General features: G+C 45.4%; 1 protein-coding gene across 7 annotated transcripts in view; it reads right to left on the bottom strand.

Moving 5' to 3' along the window:
• The window catches only part of LOC118386305 (mitogen-activated protein kinase kinase kinase kinase 4-like), a 111,738-nt gene that overhangs the window by 32,877 nt on the left and 66,771 nt on the right, over positions 1–12,090 (bottom strand). For 3 of the 7 annotated variants that reach the window (XM_052522578.1, XM_035773960.2, XM_035773955.2), the window contains 12 exons: positions 11,307–11,417; positions 10,945–11,035; positions 10,630–10,760; positions 10,196–10,250; positions 9,997–10,075; positions 9,427–9,602; positions 9,253–9,325; positions 8,915–9,125; positions 6,434–6,595; positions 6,245–6,346; positions 2,657–2,812; positions 985–1,200 (listed from right to left, as the gene is read on the bottom strand). In XM_052522578.1, the coding sequence (XP_052378538.1) occupies positions 985–1,200; positions 2,657–2,812; positions 6,245–6,346; positions 6,434–6,595; positions 8,915–9,125; positions 9,253–9,325; positions 9,427–9,602; positions 9,997–10,075; positions 10,196–10,250; positions 10,630–10,760; positions 10,945–11,035; positions 11,307–11,417 (1,563 nt within the window). The remainder of the gene's footprint in view (positions 1–984; positions 1,201–2,656; positions 2,813–6,244; positions 6,347–6,433; positions 6,596–8,914; positions 9,126–9,252; positions 9,326–9,426; positions 9,603–9,996; positions 10,076–10,195; positions 10,251–10,629; positions 10,761–10,944; positions 11,036–11,306; positions 11,418–12,090) is intronic. The other 4 variants (XM_035773958.2, XM_035773962.2, XM_035773963.2 and 1 more) reach the window with 2 other exon arrangements.

Raw genomic sequence — 12,090 nt, 5'->3', positions numbered from 1 at the left:
CTTCTCTGCGCGCGCTAATATTTCTTCTGCGCGGCAGTCCCGGGTAGCTGCGCGCCCACACAGGGGTTGAGAAGGGAAGCGTGTGGATATAATGCTGTCTTTTGCTGTGTCAGACCTAACTCTCTTTCAGTGGGGTGGCTTAACAAAAAAACAGCTTTAAAGTTATATTATAGATTTCAGCATTTCTCTTTAGTAGTTTCCAGGGGACAGGAGGGAGAACAGCTTAAGAAGGAACAGGGGGCAGCATCCAAAGCAAAGCAGGGCAGAACAAAGCCACTCCATTCAGATGGAACGCTAACTAACACTGACATTGATATGAGACACTACCAAAGGCTTACACAGGAACGAGGGGGCAGAACAGGAAATGGCATACTCATACCTCACCAAAGAAGAGGAAGTGATGTTTGATAGTTAGGCCCTATGTGAAGAGAGGACAATAATACCACCTCTAATTTGTGCAGATGGAGAGCAAAAAAAGGTCACAAATTTCAACATGAGGAATATTTTCCTTGGAGAACGTTTCTAGCAGTCTGAATCCTACACTTGATTTGTGACAGCCTCCAGCGTCCCATTGATTTGGGAGCTTCTCTAATATGCTGAGATGCAAAAGCACTCAGCTGTCGAGTGATTGCTGCTGCAGCTTTCTTTCTCTGATATTTTTACATCAGTCTGCTATGGAGGTCTGGGAGGCTGAACGAGGGAGGGTTCTGAGAGGAGAGACAGAGGGGGAATAGAGAACAAGCCTCTAATCCTTTCATAACGTTCTGCTCTCTCTGAATCCTCTCAGCAGGCTAGGGTGAGGAGGAGGTCGCTCCATCTTAGAACTGTTACTAAGACAAATATCACTCTGCTCACTCACTCCAATGTTGTCCTATCCAGCATCTAGTGACTACTAGTATACTGGTCTACAGTTCAGACTTCCTAGCAAAGCCGTCTAATGACTACCAGTTTACCCGAATTTGCCAGAGGATGAGCCTATCTTACCCTGGGAGGGGTGTCGTCTGTGGGGGCCTTGTCAAGGGGCAGGGCCTTGGGCTGGGGGTAGGACTGCGGGTCAGTGCGTGCGGGTGATGATTGTGCAGGGTGATGGTGTTGCTCCTGAGAGCACAGGTGGAGGTGTGCAAAGCTAGGGACGATGGGCTCACTGAAGGAATGGGAGCGTGAGACGACGGGGGGAGCGGCCAGGTGGGACCACTGGACCTTCCAGAGACAGAGACAGACGGGTGGTGTCAGAGGGGGAGGTCCCATTGGGAGGAGTGGGGACGTTTGGGGGAGGAGGAGGGAGACAAGAGAACAAGACCACAAACCCAAGCAGCAGACAGTGATTGGATACTGAAGCTTCAGGAAGCATCACAATGGGCGGAGTTGTCTTGAGACCAATGGGAAGTCTTAGGAAGTCAGATTAACCATTTGATTGTTTCATATCACAGACAGCCAATGACTGCTCCACCCGTTTTGATGCTCATGAAGCTTCAGTCCCAATACCAGTTGTGAGAATGAGCATGGATCACATAAACAAGGCATACACAGATCAGCTACTGTAGCATCATGCATTGACAGTTAGACACAAACACTCAAATAACGGCATGCGCACATTCAAGGATACTTTTTCTGGTACAAGTAACTAAGAGGAGATGAATCCAATAGGGACATAGCCATACTAGGTTTATAACTGAATTTATTCCCTTTCCAATTGATTTCAAATATGCACTGAGAAGCGCTCAGACAGGAAACACCAAAAACATTTGTCACTCAACAAATGACTTTTCTGTAACAAGCCCAACACGCCTCATATCCGTCTCTAATGATGTGTCACTAACGAGAGAAAAGTGACTAATGCATTTAATGGCTCTGCTAAATCATTTAGCAATCAATTACATCATCATCATCACCAAATTCCACACTGTTACATCTAATTACCATGACATTGTCCAAAAACAGAATGTTTCCCTGAATGGTGCCCTATGACATTAATGACTGTATTCACGCTGGGTTGGTTGAGTCTCTGAGCAGATGATATTAGTAATATACTGAGTCACTGTGAAATCAGAAAGACAAATTATGGATGTGTTTGTGTTGTTTAGCACACAGTCAAGATGTACATGTAACAGCTCTAACGTTTATAAAAGGAGTCACCAACCTGGCAATGTACACACACACTCACACAATAGAGGAAGCAGTCAGAGGTAGAGCGAGTGGGTAAAGCTGATATTGAGCAATGAGTGGCCAGCATAGAAGCAAGCAGCTTGGACCTGGTAATAACACAGTGGTGGAGGATAGGCTGTCACCCAGGGAAGTATCAAAGACGATGGAGTTACCTATTAAGGGACTAGAAAAGGTCAACTATGTCATCAGTAAGGGACAGAGAACAACACCCACATTTCTCCACACCGTGAAAGAATTCAGCTAGAACAGAGGCTAGAAGAGAGTTAGCGAGGGGGAAGAGATAGTAAACACAAGAACAAAAATCTACGGTAGCTAGTAAGACACCACTACTGCAGATACACAACCCGGAGAGAGAGCGAGAGAGAGACCACCCTGTTAGAACTACCTGGAAGGAAGAAGTGATTGGAAAAAGTAGAGCTACGGAAAAGGGAAGAGTAACAAGAGGAGGAATAAGCAACTGGTGATCGACCATCTTGGTTGTTGTGGTTACCTGGGGTTCCATGGGCCTTTGCATGGCAGGCTGGACAGCAATGGGGGTGTTTCCATTGGCGATGGTCTCGGCGGCGCGGGGAGGAACCGGGGGCTGAACCTTAACCTGGGCGGCCTGAGGAGAACCTTGGATGTTTTTACGGTACCTCTCATCAGCCTGGAGGGAAAGAGAGAGAGGGACAAAGTCATTAACCATCATCATTACAAAGAGGATCGAGCCACAGCAGCAGTGAGAGGGTCAGTAGTAAGACATTTCAGGTGGTCTTTTGAATGACCTGTTATATTAAAGGGCATTATCATCATTTTCACAATTTCACAGTATTATTCCAACCAGTGTGGAAATATATAAAACACAGGACAATCACGTTTTTGACTGCACTGGGCGTTTAATGTTTTATGTTTATAATAATTTAGTTTGGAGAAGAGACAAATATAAAGAATAGTTTTCATTTTTCCAAGGTGCTGTATTTCCATCTGACAACAGGGGTCTCCATTTGACAATAAAACCCAAACAAGGACACTTCCATGTACACTTGATTGGGCAGATTGGTGAAACGCTAATATATTGCCATCTGAATGTAGAAAGGATATGGGTAGGTAGCTTGGACATGCATTGTCCCAGGGCTGTATCTGTAGTTTCTATAGAGGCCTCATCCTGAGCAGGAATAGTAACATGACCACTACAGTGAAAGTACCTCACACTAGAAATCAAGCCACAGACCCCACATATAAATGCACACCGTACAGCAGTTTATGAGTACAGCAGCAGCACAAGCAAAAGCAGCAATCGACAGTAGCGTCGTGGCAATGAAGCTTGGGTTCACCTCTCCAATTGGCACAGGCATGGGGGCCTTTGGGGTCAGGGGTCAGTTGCTGTGGGGACTTGGTCCTCTCCTGGATCAACAGCTATGGGGACATGGTCCTCTCTTGGATCAATAGTTGTTATGTGGAATTTGTCCTCTCTTGGATCAATAGTTGTTGTGGGGACATGGTCCTCTCTTGGATCAATAGTTGTTGTGGGGACATGGTCCTCTCTTGGATCAATAGTTGTTGTGGGGACATGGTCCTCTCTTGGGTCAGTTGCTGTGGGGACATGGTCCTCTCCTGGATCAATAGTTGTTGTGGGGACACGGTCCTCTCTTGGGTCAGTTGCTGTGGGGACATGGTCCTCTCCTGGATCAATAGTAGTTGTGGATACTGAGACCTGTTGGTGGCTGGCTGCAGGAGTTGTGGCTGCTGTTGGAGGAGCAGTAGGTAGGTCTGCTCCTGCTATAGCTGCTTCATGGCCTTTCGCTGCTACTCCAGCTCCCAACACTTGTTCTACTGAGTGCAGGGAGGTGTGGTGGTGCATCAACATCTAAACTTGGCCACCCCATTGAAGCACTGTGTGTGCTGTTCTATTTGAAGTAGTTCTGTATGTAGGGCTGGTGTCTTTATGGTACAAGCTGTATCCATGTAATGAGGGAAATGTTGAGTGGGTTTGTATTTTCACTGGGACCCAATTATCCTAAGTGTTTAAAAGCTTCGAAAATGTTTACTAATACAATATAGGCCAAATATTGGTTTACAATGTAACAAGTAAAAATGACTGAGCTAAAAGCTGATGATGCGTAAGAAGACATGAGGGAGACAGTAAGACATTGGTTGAGAGAGAAATGATGACAAGCAATGGTGGTGTGAAGTTGAAAGGATGTGGGTGATCATATCCTCACATTATCTAATGTCCTCGTCAAACCCCTGGAGGAACAGAGGCCTTCAACAACATACACAGTGTTAACACGTTAGGATCATTGGTAGAGAAACAATGAAAACCTTATCTTCCTGTTGGTAGGACACTCCCACATCCTGGTGACATCCTCAATTAAGGACTGTAATAAACATTCTGGCTTCCCCAACTCTGCCCAGAGAATGAATAACTCCAACCTCAATAGTTGGCTCCATTCAGATATACTGTGATATACTGTTAACTAGATATTAAGAGTAGGGTGTGACAATAAACCCGTTTTTCAACACCCCACTACAGAACAAAACCCATAGACTGCAAACCACTGACTTTGAAAGCTAGAATAACAGATGGATAATGGGAGATATACAGTAACAGTCCAAATTTTGGACACACCTACTCATTCAAGGGTTTTGTACACTGTAGCATAATAGTGAAGACATCAAAACTATGAAATAACACATATGGAATCATGTAGTAACCAAAAAAGTGGTAAAACAAAACAGATTCTTCAAAGTAGCCACCCTTTGCCTTGATGACAGCTTTGCACACTCTTGGCATTCTCTCAACCATCTTCATGAGGTAGTCACCTGGAATGCATTTCAATTAACAGGTGTACCTTGTTAAAAGTTATTTGGGGAATTTCTTTCCTTCTTGAGTCAATCAGTTGTGTTGTGACAAGGTAGGGGTGGTAAACAAAAGATAGTCTTTTACCAAATAGGGCTAAGTCCATATTATGGCAAGAGCATCTCAAATAAGCAAAGAGAAACGACAGTCCATCATTACCTTAAGACATGAAGGTCAGTCAATCATGAAAACTTTCAAGAACTTTGAAAGTTTCTTCAAGTGCAGTTGCAAAATCCATCAAGAATAATGATGAAACTGGCTCTCATGAGGACCGCCACAGGAAAGGAAGACCAAGAGTTACCCTTGCTGCAGAGGATAAGTTCATTACAGAGTTCACGTAACAGTCACATCTCAACATCAACTGTTCAGAGGACGCTGCGTGAATCAGGCCTTCATGGTTGAATTGCTGCAAAGAAACCACTACTAAAGGACAGCAATAAGAAGAGACTTGCTTGGGCCAAGAAACACGAGCAATGGACATTAGACTGGTGGAAATCTGTCCTTTGGAATGATCAGTCCAAATTTGAGATTTTTGGTTCCAATCGCTGTGTCTTTGTGAGACGCAGAGTAGGTGAACGGATTATCTCTGCATGTGTGGTTCACACTGTGAAGCATGGCGGAGGTGGTGTAATGGTGTGGGGTGCTTTGCTGGTGACACTGATTTATTTAGAATTCAAGGCACACTTAACCAGCATGGCTACCACAGCATCCTGCAGTAATATGCCAACCCATCTGGTTTGGGCTTAGTGGGACTATATTTTGTTTTTCAACAGGACAATGACCCAACACACCTCCAGGCGGTGTAAGGGCTATTTGACCAAGAAGGAGAGTGATGGAGTGCTGCATAAGATGACCAGGCCTGTACAATCACCTGACCTCAACCCAACAAGTGCTCAGCATATGTGGGAACTCCTTCAAGAGTGTTGGAAAAGCATTCCAGGTGAAGCTGTTTGACAGACTGCCAAGCGTGTGCAAAGCTGTCATCGAGGCTACTTTGAAGAATCTAAAATATAAACAATATTTAACACTTTTTAAATTATTACATGATTCCTTCCATATGTGTTATTTCATAGTTGTGATGTATTCACTATAATTCTACAATGTAGAAAATAGTCTAATTAAGAAACTCTTGAATGAGTAGGTGTATCTAAACTTTTGACTGGTACTGTATAAAAGGCTAAAAGAACAGATGGATAATGGGAGATATACAGATGGATAGAAGAAGATAGATAGGCTTACAGAGTTTGGTCTCACCAGTAGCATGGCCTGTTCATGGAGCAGCTGCTGCTGCAGGATCTCCAGGTGCCTCTGCTCCTCCTCCAGCTGGCGACGGATGTACTCCTGTCAATCAAACCACACACACAGCAAGTGTCAGGGTTGACTACAAGTATCATGAAAGAAACTGTTGTTGATAGAGAGTTCTCCTACCTGCTCCCGGTCAGCCCTCCTTTTCTCCTCCTCAGCCCTCCTGCGCTCCTCCTCCTCTTTACGCCGGCGTTCAACCTCTTCCATGCGCCTCTTGTCATCCTGCTCCCGGCGACGCTGCTCGCGCTCCTGCTGCCTCCTCATCTCCCGCTCACGACGTTGTTGCTGTGGATGACCATAGGGGGCGACAGAGCAGGTGTCAGGAGCAGACATCACTGTGCATTAACACTCCGAGCTAGCTAGCTCTCTTGTTTCTGGTCACCATATCTGGCCTTTATGAGATAAGCTAGCCATTTCTTATTGTGAGTATGTGAGATGCTAGTCTCACTTCCCAGGGTTCACGGTTGGTGGACTACACTACGTATGTGCCATGTTTTACCTGTAAGCTTACCATCACCACTTCAGTAATACTGGCAGGCTTCTCAGTTGGTTAAATAGTGTTGATTTATTGCAGCCATCTCTATGAATACAGTAAGTAGCTCTACGCCATTATAAAATGGGTGGGTCTAATCTTGAATGCTTAAAACCGCATTCCAGCCGGTGTCTATTCCACAAGTTACCACTGGCTAAATCTATGACGTCAAAATGCCTAATTACTCTGTTCCATCTGACTGCGTAATCCACTGTCTCATCAACCCAGCCAGCTAATTTGCAGTCTTTCCAGCTTCAGTTTGAAGTGATTGTGTTACTGTAGCTATTTTGTTAGCTCGCTCCTCTGAATGACAGTATCCTGACGAGAGAGGCACATTTTCTATGCCAGGCGAAGTCGCGCCTCATCAGCTTATTGTTATGGATGTATCCAAATAAATGTCACTAGAAAACAGCTTAAACAAATGCAAATGCAGCTACTTTGCTGTTATGCTGGCTGCACTTTTTGACACGACTGTAAGTTAGCTGTAGTTGGCTAGCTAGCAAGCAAGGGATAAGAACGTTGCCAGCCAGTATGGCAATGAAACGTTTAGAACGAACGACTGGGTTGCGTCCATAAATCGAGAACAAAAAGACGATGACAGGAACGAGTCTCTAGCAACCCTAGATTTGTGTCGGGGTTATATCTTGTGGAAGGATGAAAAAGTATGAATAAATTGATTAAACAAATGTTTTTAATTAAAATATGTCAAACATTATTTTAATATGTTGGTAACCTGTTGTATAAAAGTGATAATGCCCTCTAAGCCAGTGTTTGGAGGATATATTGGCACGGGCCTAACAACACCCATGCCAATATTTCCTCCAAACACTGGCTTCTCTGGCATTATCACTTAAGTAGAATAAGACCTGCACTAGATGTGGTCCCTAGTTCCATTAAGTACCCTGTGGTGGTCCCTGGCACTAGATGTGGTCCCTAGTTCCATTAAGTACCCTGTGGTGGTCCCTGGCACTAGATGTGGTCCCTAGTTCCATTAAGTACCCTGTGGTGGTCCCTGGCTGCATCATGAAAAAGCATGTCTCCGTATTTAACCTTTAAACATGGACTATGCCATATATTTCTCATTTCCCAAGAGGATTCCCTGACCCTACAGTATAATATGATTCATTAATGCATTTTCTCATTAATCAGAAAAAAAACTGAAACTGTAGGAAAGTGTATGCAGAGGTTAAAGCAAAAAAAATGACTGAAACAAGTCGATGACTCAAACAAGTTGATGACTGAAACAAGTCGATGATTGAAAAGTCGGTCACATGATTGTCTGTGGGGCGAAGTTACGCTCCCATTTCATGTAAAAAAATTCATTACCTTCTTTTAGGGAAAGAGGATCCTTTTGTACATGTATTAAACTGAGTTTGACCAATTGAAAATCAAACAAAAAAAATGTAACAAACAAAATGTTTAAATAAATTATCATATGACGGAAATCTGTGGAAGTGACGGAGAACTTTAACCCTCGTGTATGGGATACTGTATGGGGGAAACTATGGGAAAATGTGTGATTTTGAACTATTCTACACTGGAGGAGCACTCGGCTGTTATATTTTCTGACTCAATTGTACAGGTTGCGTCTTTAAAGATGTTCCAACCAGATAACTTATACATGGTAATATCATGGGGACTACTGCATATAAGGCATGGGTCAGGGAATTGCCTGTGCCGTTTTCTGCAGACTAAAACATCCGGAAGCTCTCTCTCTCTCAGGTTCTAGTAGCTAATGACTGAGGAAGAAGTCTTTCTGACCCAGCCTCCCAGAGAGGATAAAATACAGACAGAGCCCTGTGGTCTTCCTCAGAGAGATAAAGGCCAATTAGGAAACACAGCCCAGAGGGCCAAAGGCTGCACACAAATACACTAATCACTACACATGACTAGAAACACAACACAGAGGGGGGAGACGTCTGTGAGGAGTGTGTTGACTCCTTTAGCACACACACAAAAACACGTTATGCACACATACACAATTTATGGGTGCAAACTGCAGAGTAAAAGGACACCATTAGACAGGGAGAGAGAACACACAAACAATCTTAGACACACACACTCTTTCGTACCTCCTCCAGCCTCCTCCTCTGCTCCTTCTGCTGCTCGATGCGTTTCTGCCTCTCTGCCAGTAGTTGGCGCTTGTACTCCTCCTGCTCCCGGAGCTGCTGCTCCTGCAAGAGCTGCTGTCTGCGCAGGGCCTCTGAGCGCTCCTTGTTCTCTTGCTGCAGACGGATGAAATCCCTACGCAGGGTTGACTCCCCTGGTTGGTTCACTATGGAGCTACAGGACAAAGACATACATTAGTATGGAGCACGATGGAGCTATGGACCAAACAGACACTTTAGCTAACGCATTTGCTATTAGTATGTTGGCTAGTTTTTGCCATAGGTACATGTGGGTTAGTTACCTGGGCTCCCCCTCCTGCTCCTGAGCTTCCTCCTCCTCTTCCTCACTCCCACTGTACTCATACTCGGTCTCATCTAGAGAAGAGAGGAACGGTGAGAATGTTTAAGTAAAAAAAAAATATTGTGAAGAAGAGGTTTTGGAGAAGTGTGTGTGCATTAGTATGTCTAAGACTCACCCTTCTCCCCCCTCTTCTTCTTGGTGCGGTCGATGTGGTCTTTGAGCTGGATGCGGACCTGCCTTTCGTTGGGCTGGTCTCTGATGAAGGGGTGTTTCAGCAGCTGGTCGGTGGGGGGGCGCTGAGTGTAGTTCTTCACCAGGGAGCCCTCGATGAAGCTGCAAAACTTCTTAGACCTGAGGAGAGGAGGCATTTGTTACTTTTATGAGCTTATGCTATATCTACCAGGGGATATCAGCTGAGCTATTTTTTTATTTCATCTTTATTTAACTAGACAAGTCAGTTAAGAACAAATTCTTATTTTACAATGATGGCCTACCCCCTCCCCTAACCCAGACGATGCTGGGCCAATTGTGCGCTGCCCTATGGGACCCCCGATCACAGCCGGTTGTGATACGGCCCAGGTTCGAACCAGGGCCTGTAGTGACGCCACTAGCACTGAGATGCAGTGCCTTAGACTGCTGTGCTACTCGGGAATGAAGGAGTTTCACCAGTGTCATTGTTCACAGTGGGATTGTAAAATGGTGGTTTAAATGTCTGAAATCATAACAGCAGAGATTAGTCACACACCATTTCTTTGACTTGAGTCGAGGAGGAGGGTTTCTGGGGATGAGGAAGAGAGCTCTCATTGGATGCATATCGCACAGCGCTGGAAGACAAGACCAAACACAGGTCAGACAGAGGAAAACAAACATAATTTCAACCAGGTTTGCCATCTGGGACAAATAGTAGTGTAGAAGTCCAATAGTAAAATAATGGCTGTACTTACGAGGAGCTCCCTCAGCCATCTCTATAGCTGTGATTCCAGTGGACCACAAGTCACTCTACAAGAGAAAACACACTATGAAGGATATGGACCCAGCTACCATCGTGTGTGTGTGTGTGTGTGTGTGTGTGTGTGTGTGTGTGTGTGTGTGTGTGTGTGTGTGTGTGTGTGTGTGTGTGTGTGTGTGTGAATGTGTGTGAATGTGTGTGAATGTGTGTGAATGTGTGTGTGCGTAAATCTATGCATGCATACGTCTATAGGATGGTAATTACCACCCTCTCTGGTCCTGACAACATCAGCCCCAACCTGCTACTGTACTGTCCCATCAGCCTACACAGCCACATACAATGGCACAAACGCAAACAGCTATCAATCCACCAACTCGACACCGCTGGACACTGACAGAAAGCAGCATGGTTTTATTGAGCGCATCTTACTCTGTAGTCATAGGTGGCGTCTGGGTTCTCGTCGCAGGCGATGACCTCGGGCGCCATCCAATAGGGCGTACCAATGAAGGTGTTCCTCCTACCCACTGTCCGGTCCAGCTGGGCGCTCACACCGAAGTCCACTGGAGGAGGGGGGAGTAGACCGGTCAGAACAAGTTCAAACTAGTTTAACCCCCACATATCAAACCAGCCCCATGCAGTTTAAGCCAGCGTAAACCAGTTCAAACCAGTAATAAAGCAGTCCCAGTTCCAATCAGGCCAGCTAAAACCAGGCAACTTGAAAACAGTTTAAACCAGTGAACTCACCTAGTTTGACCTCTGCGTTCTCAGTCAGCAGCACGTTCTGGCCCTTGATGTCACGGTGGATCACATGGTGGGCGTGCAGGTGAGCCAACCCCTGAGGAGAGACACAGTCATAACAGTAATTTATTGTTTTTTAACCTTACTTGTAGAATCTGCAAAGCTCAAAAATAGGAAGAGTTGGGGCTTCTAGGGCAATTCAGGCAGCTGATTGAAAAATGCATGTCTGATAGAAGGTTCATCTGTAAAAGACCTTGGTCTCAGCATGACTCCCTTTCAAAATAAAGGCGACATAAACAAATTCAAATAAGCTACAGATCCCAGCATGCAACAGCAGGGGAACTTGTAGGGCGTAAATGTGGACTCACCCTGAGGATCTCACGAGAGATGTAGGCGATCCAGTCCTCCTTCAGTGTGTTGCCCTTGGTGTTCTTCACAAGGTCTGTGATGGAGCCTGCGCCACAGAACTCCATCACCAGCTAGAGACCCAGAGAGAGAGAGAGACCCAGAGAGAGAGAGAGACCCAGAGAGAGAGAGAGAGAGAGAGAGAGAGAGAGACCCAGAGAGAGAGAGAGAGAGAGAGAGAGAGAGACCAGAGAGAGAGAGACAGAGAGAGAGAGAGACCCAGAGAGAGAGAGACCCAGAGAGAGAGAGAGATAGAGTAATGTGCATACATACACAAGCACACACAAAACACTATGCAGCCATTATTATTAACAGTGTAGATGTGAAAGATTAGAGTCACAGCCGTGAAAACACTGGGAGAACCACTCACTCTTCTTCCTTCTCTCTCCCTCTCTCTCTCTTTTTAAGAAAACTATAGATGGTTGGCAATAAACCGGGAGTAACCCTGGTCTAGCAAATTATAGCTCTCTCCCCTACTCCATCCCCCCTCCTCTCCCCCCTTTAGTTTCTTGATGTACCTCCACCTCTGAGAGAAAAAAATACCCAGAGTTTGACAGGGGTCATCAAAGGTAGCACTTTCAGGCAAACACACAGGGACTGACTCCGAGAGAAGGGAGGTGAGGAACGGGGAGTTCAGGAGAAGGAAGGGTGGTTTGTGGAGGGTATGCATCAGTGGAGGCTGCTGAGGGGAGGACAGTTCACAATAATGTCTGGAACGGAGCCTTTGGAAAGGCATCAAACACCTGG

This window comes from Oncorhynchus keta, chromosome 7 (assembly GCF_023373465.1).
Source record: "Oncorhynchus keta strain PuntledgeMale-10-30-2019 chromosome 7, Oket_V2, whole genome shotgun sequence".
Lineage (NCBI taxonomy): Eukaryota > Metazoa > Chordata > Actinopteri > Salmoniformes > Salmonidae > Oncorhynchus > Oncorhynchus keta.
Note: the sequence above shows the minus strand (reverse complement) of the source record. Positions and strands in the feature narration are given on the sequence as shown.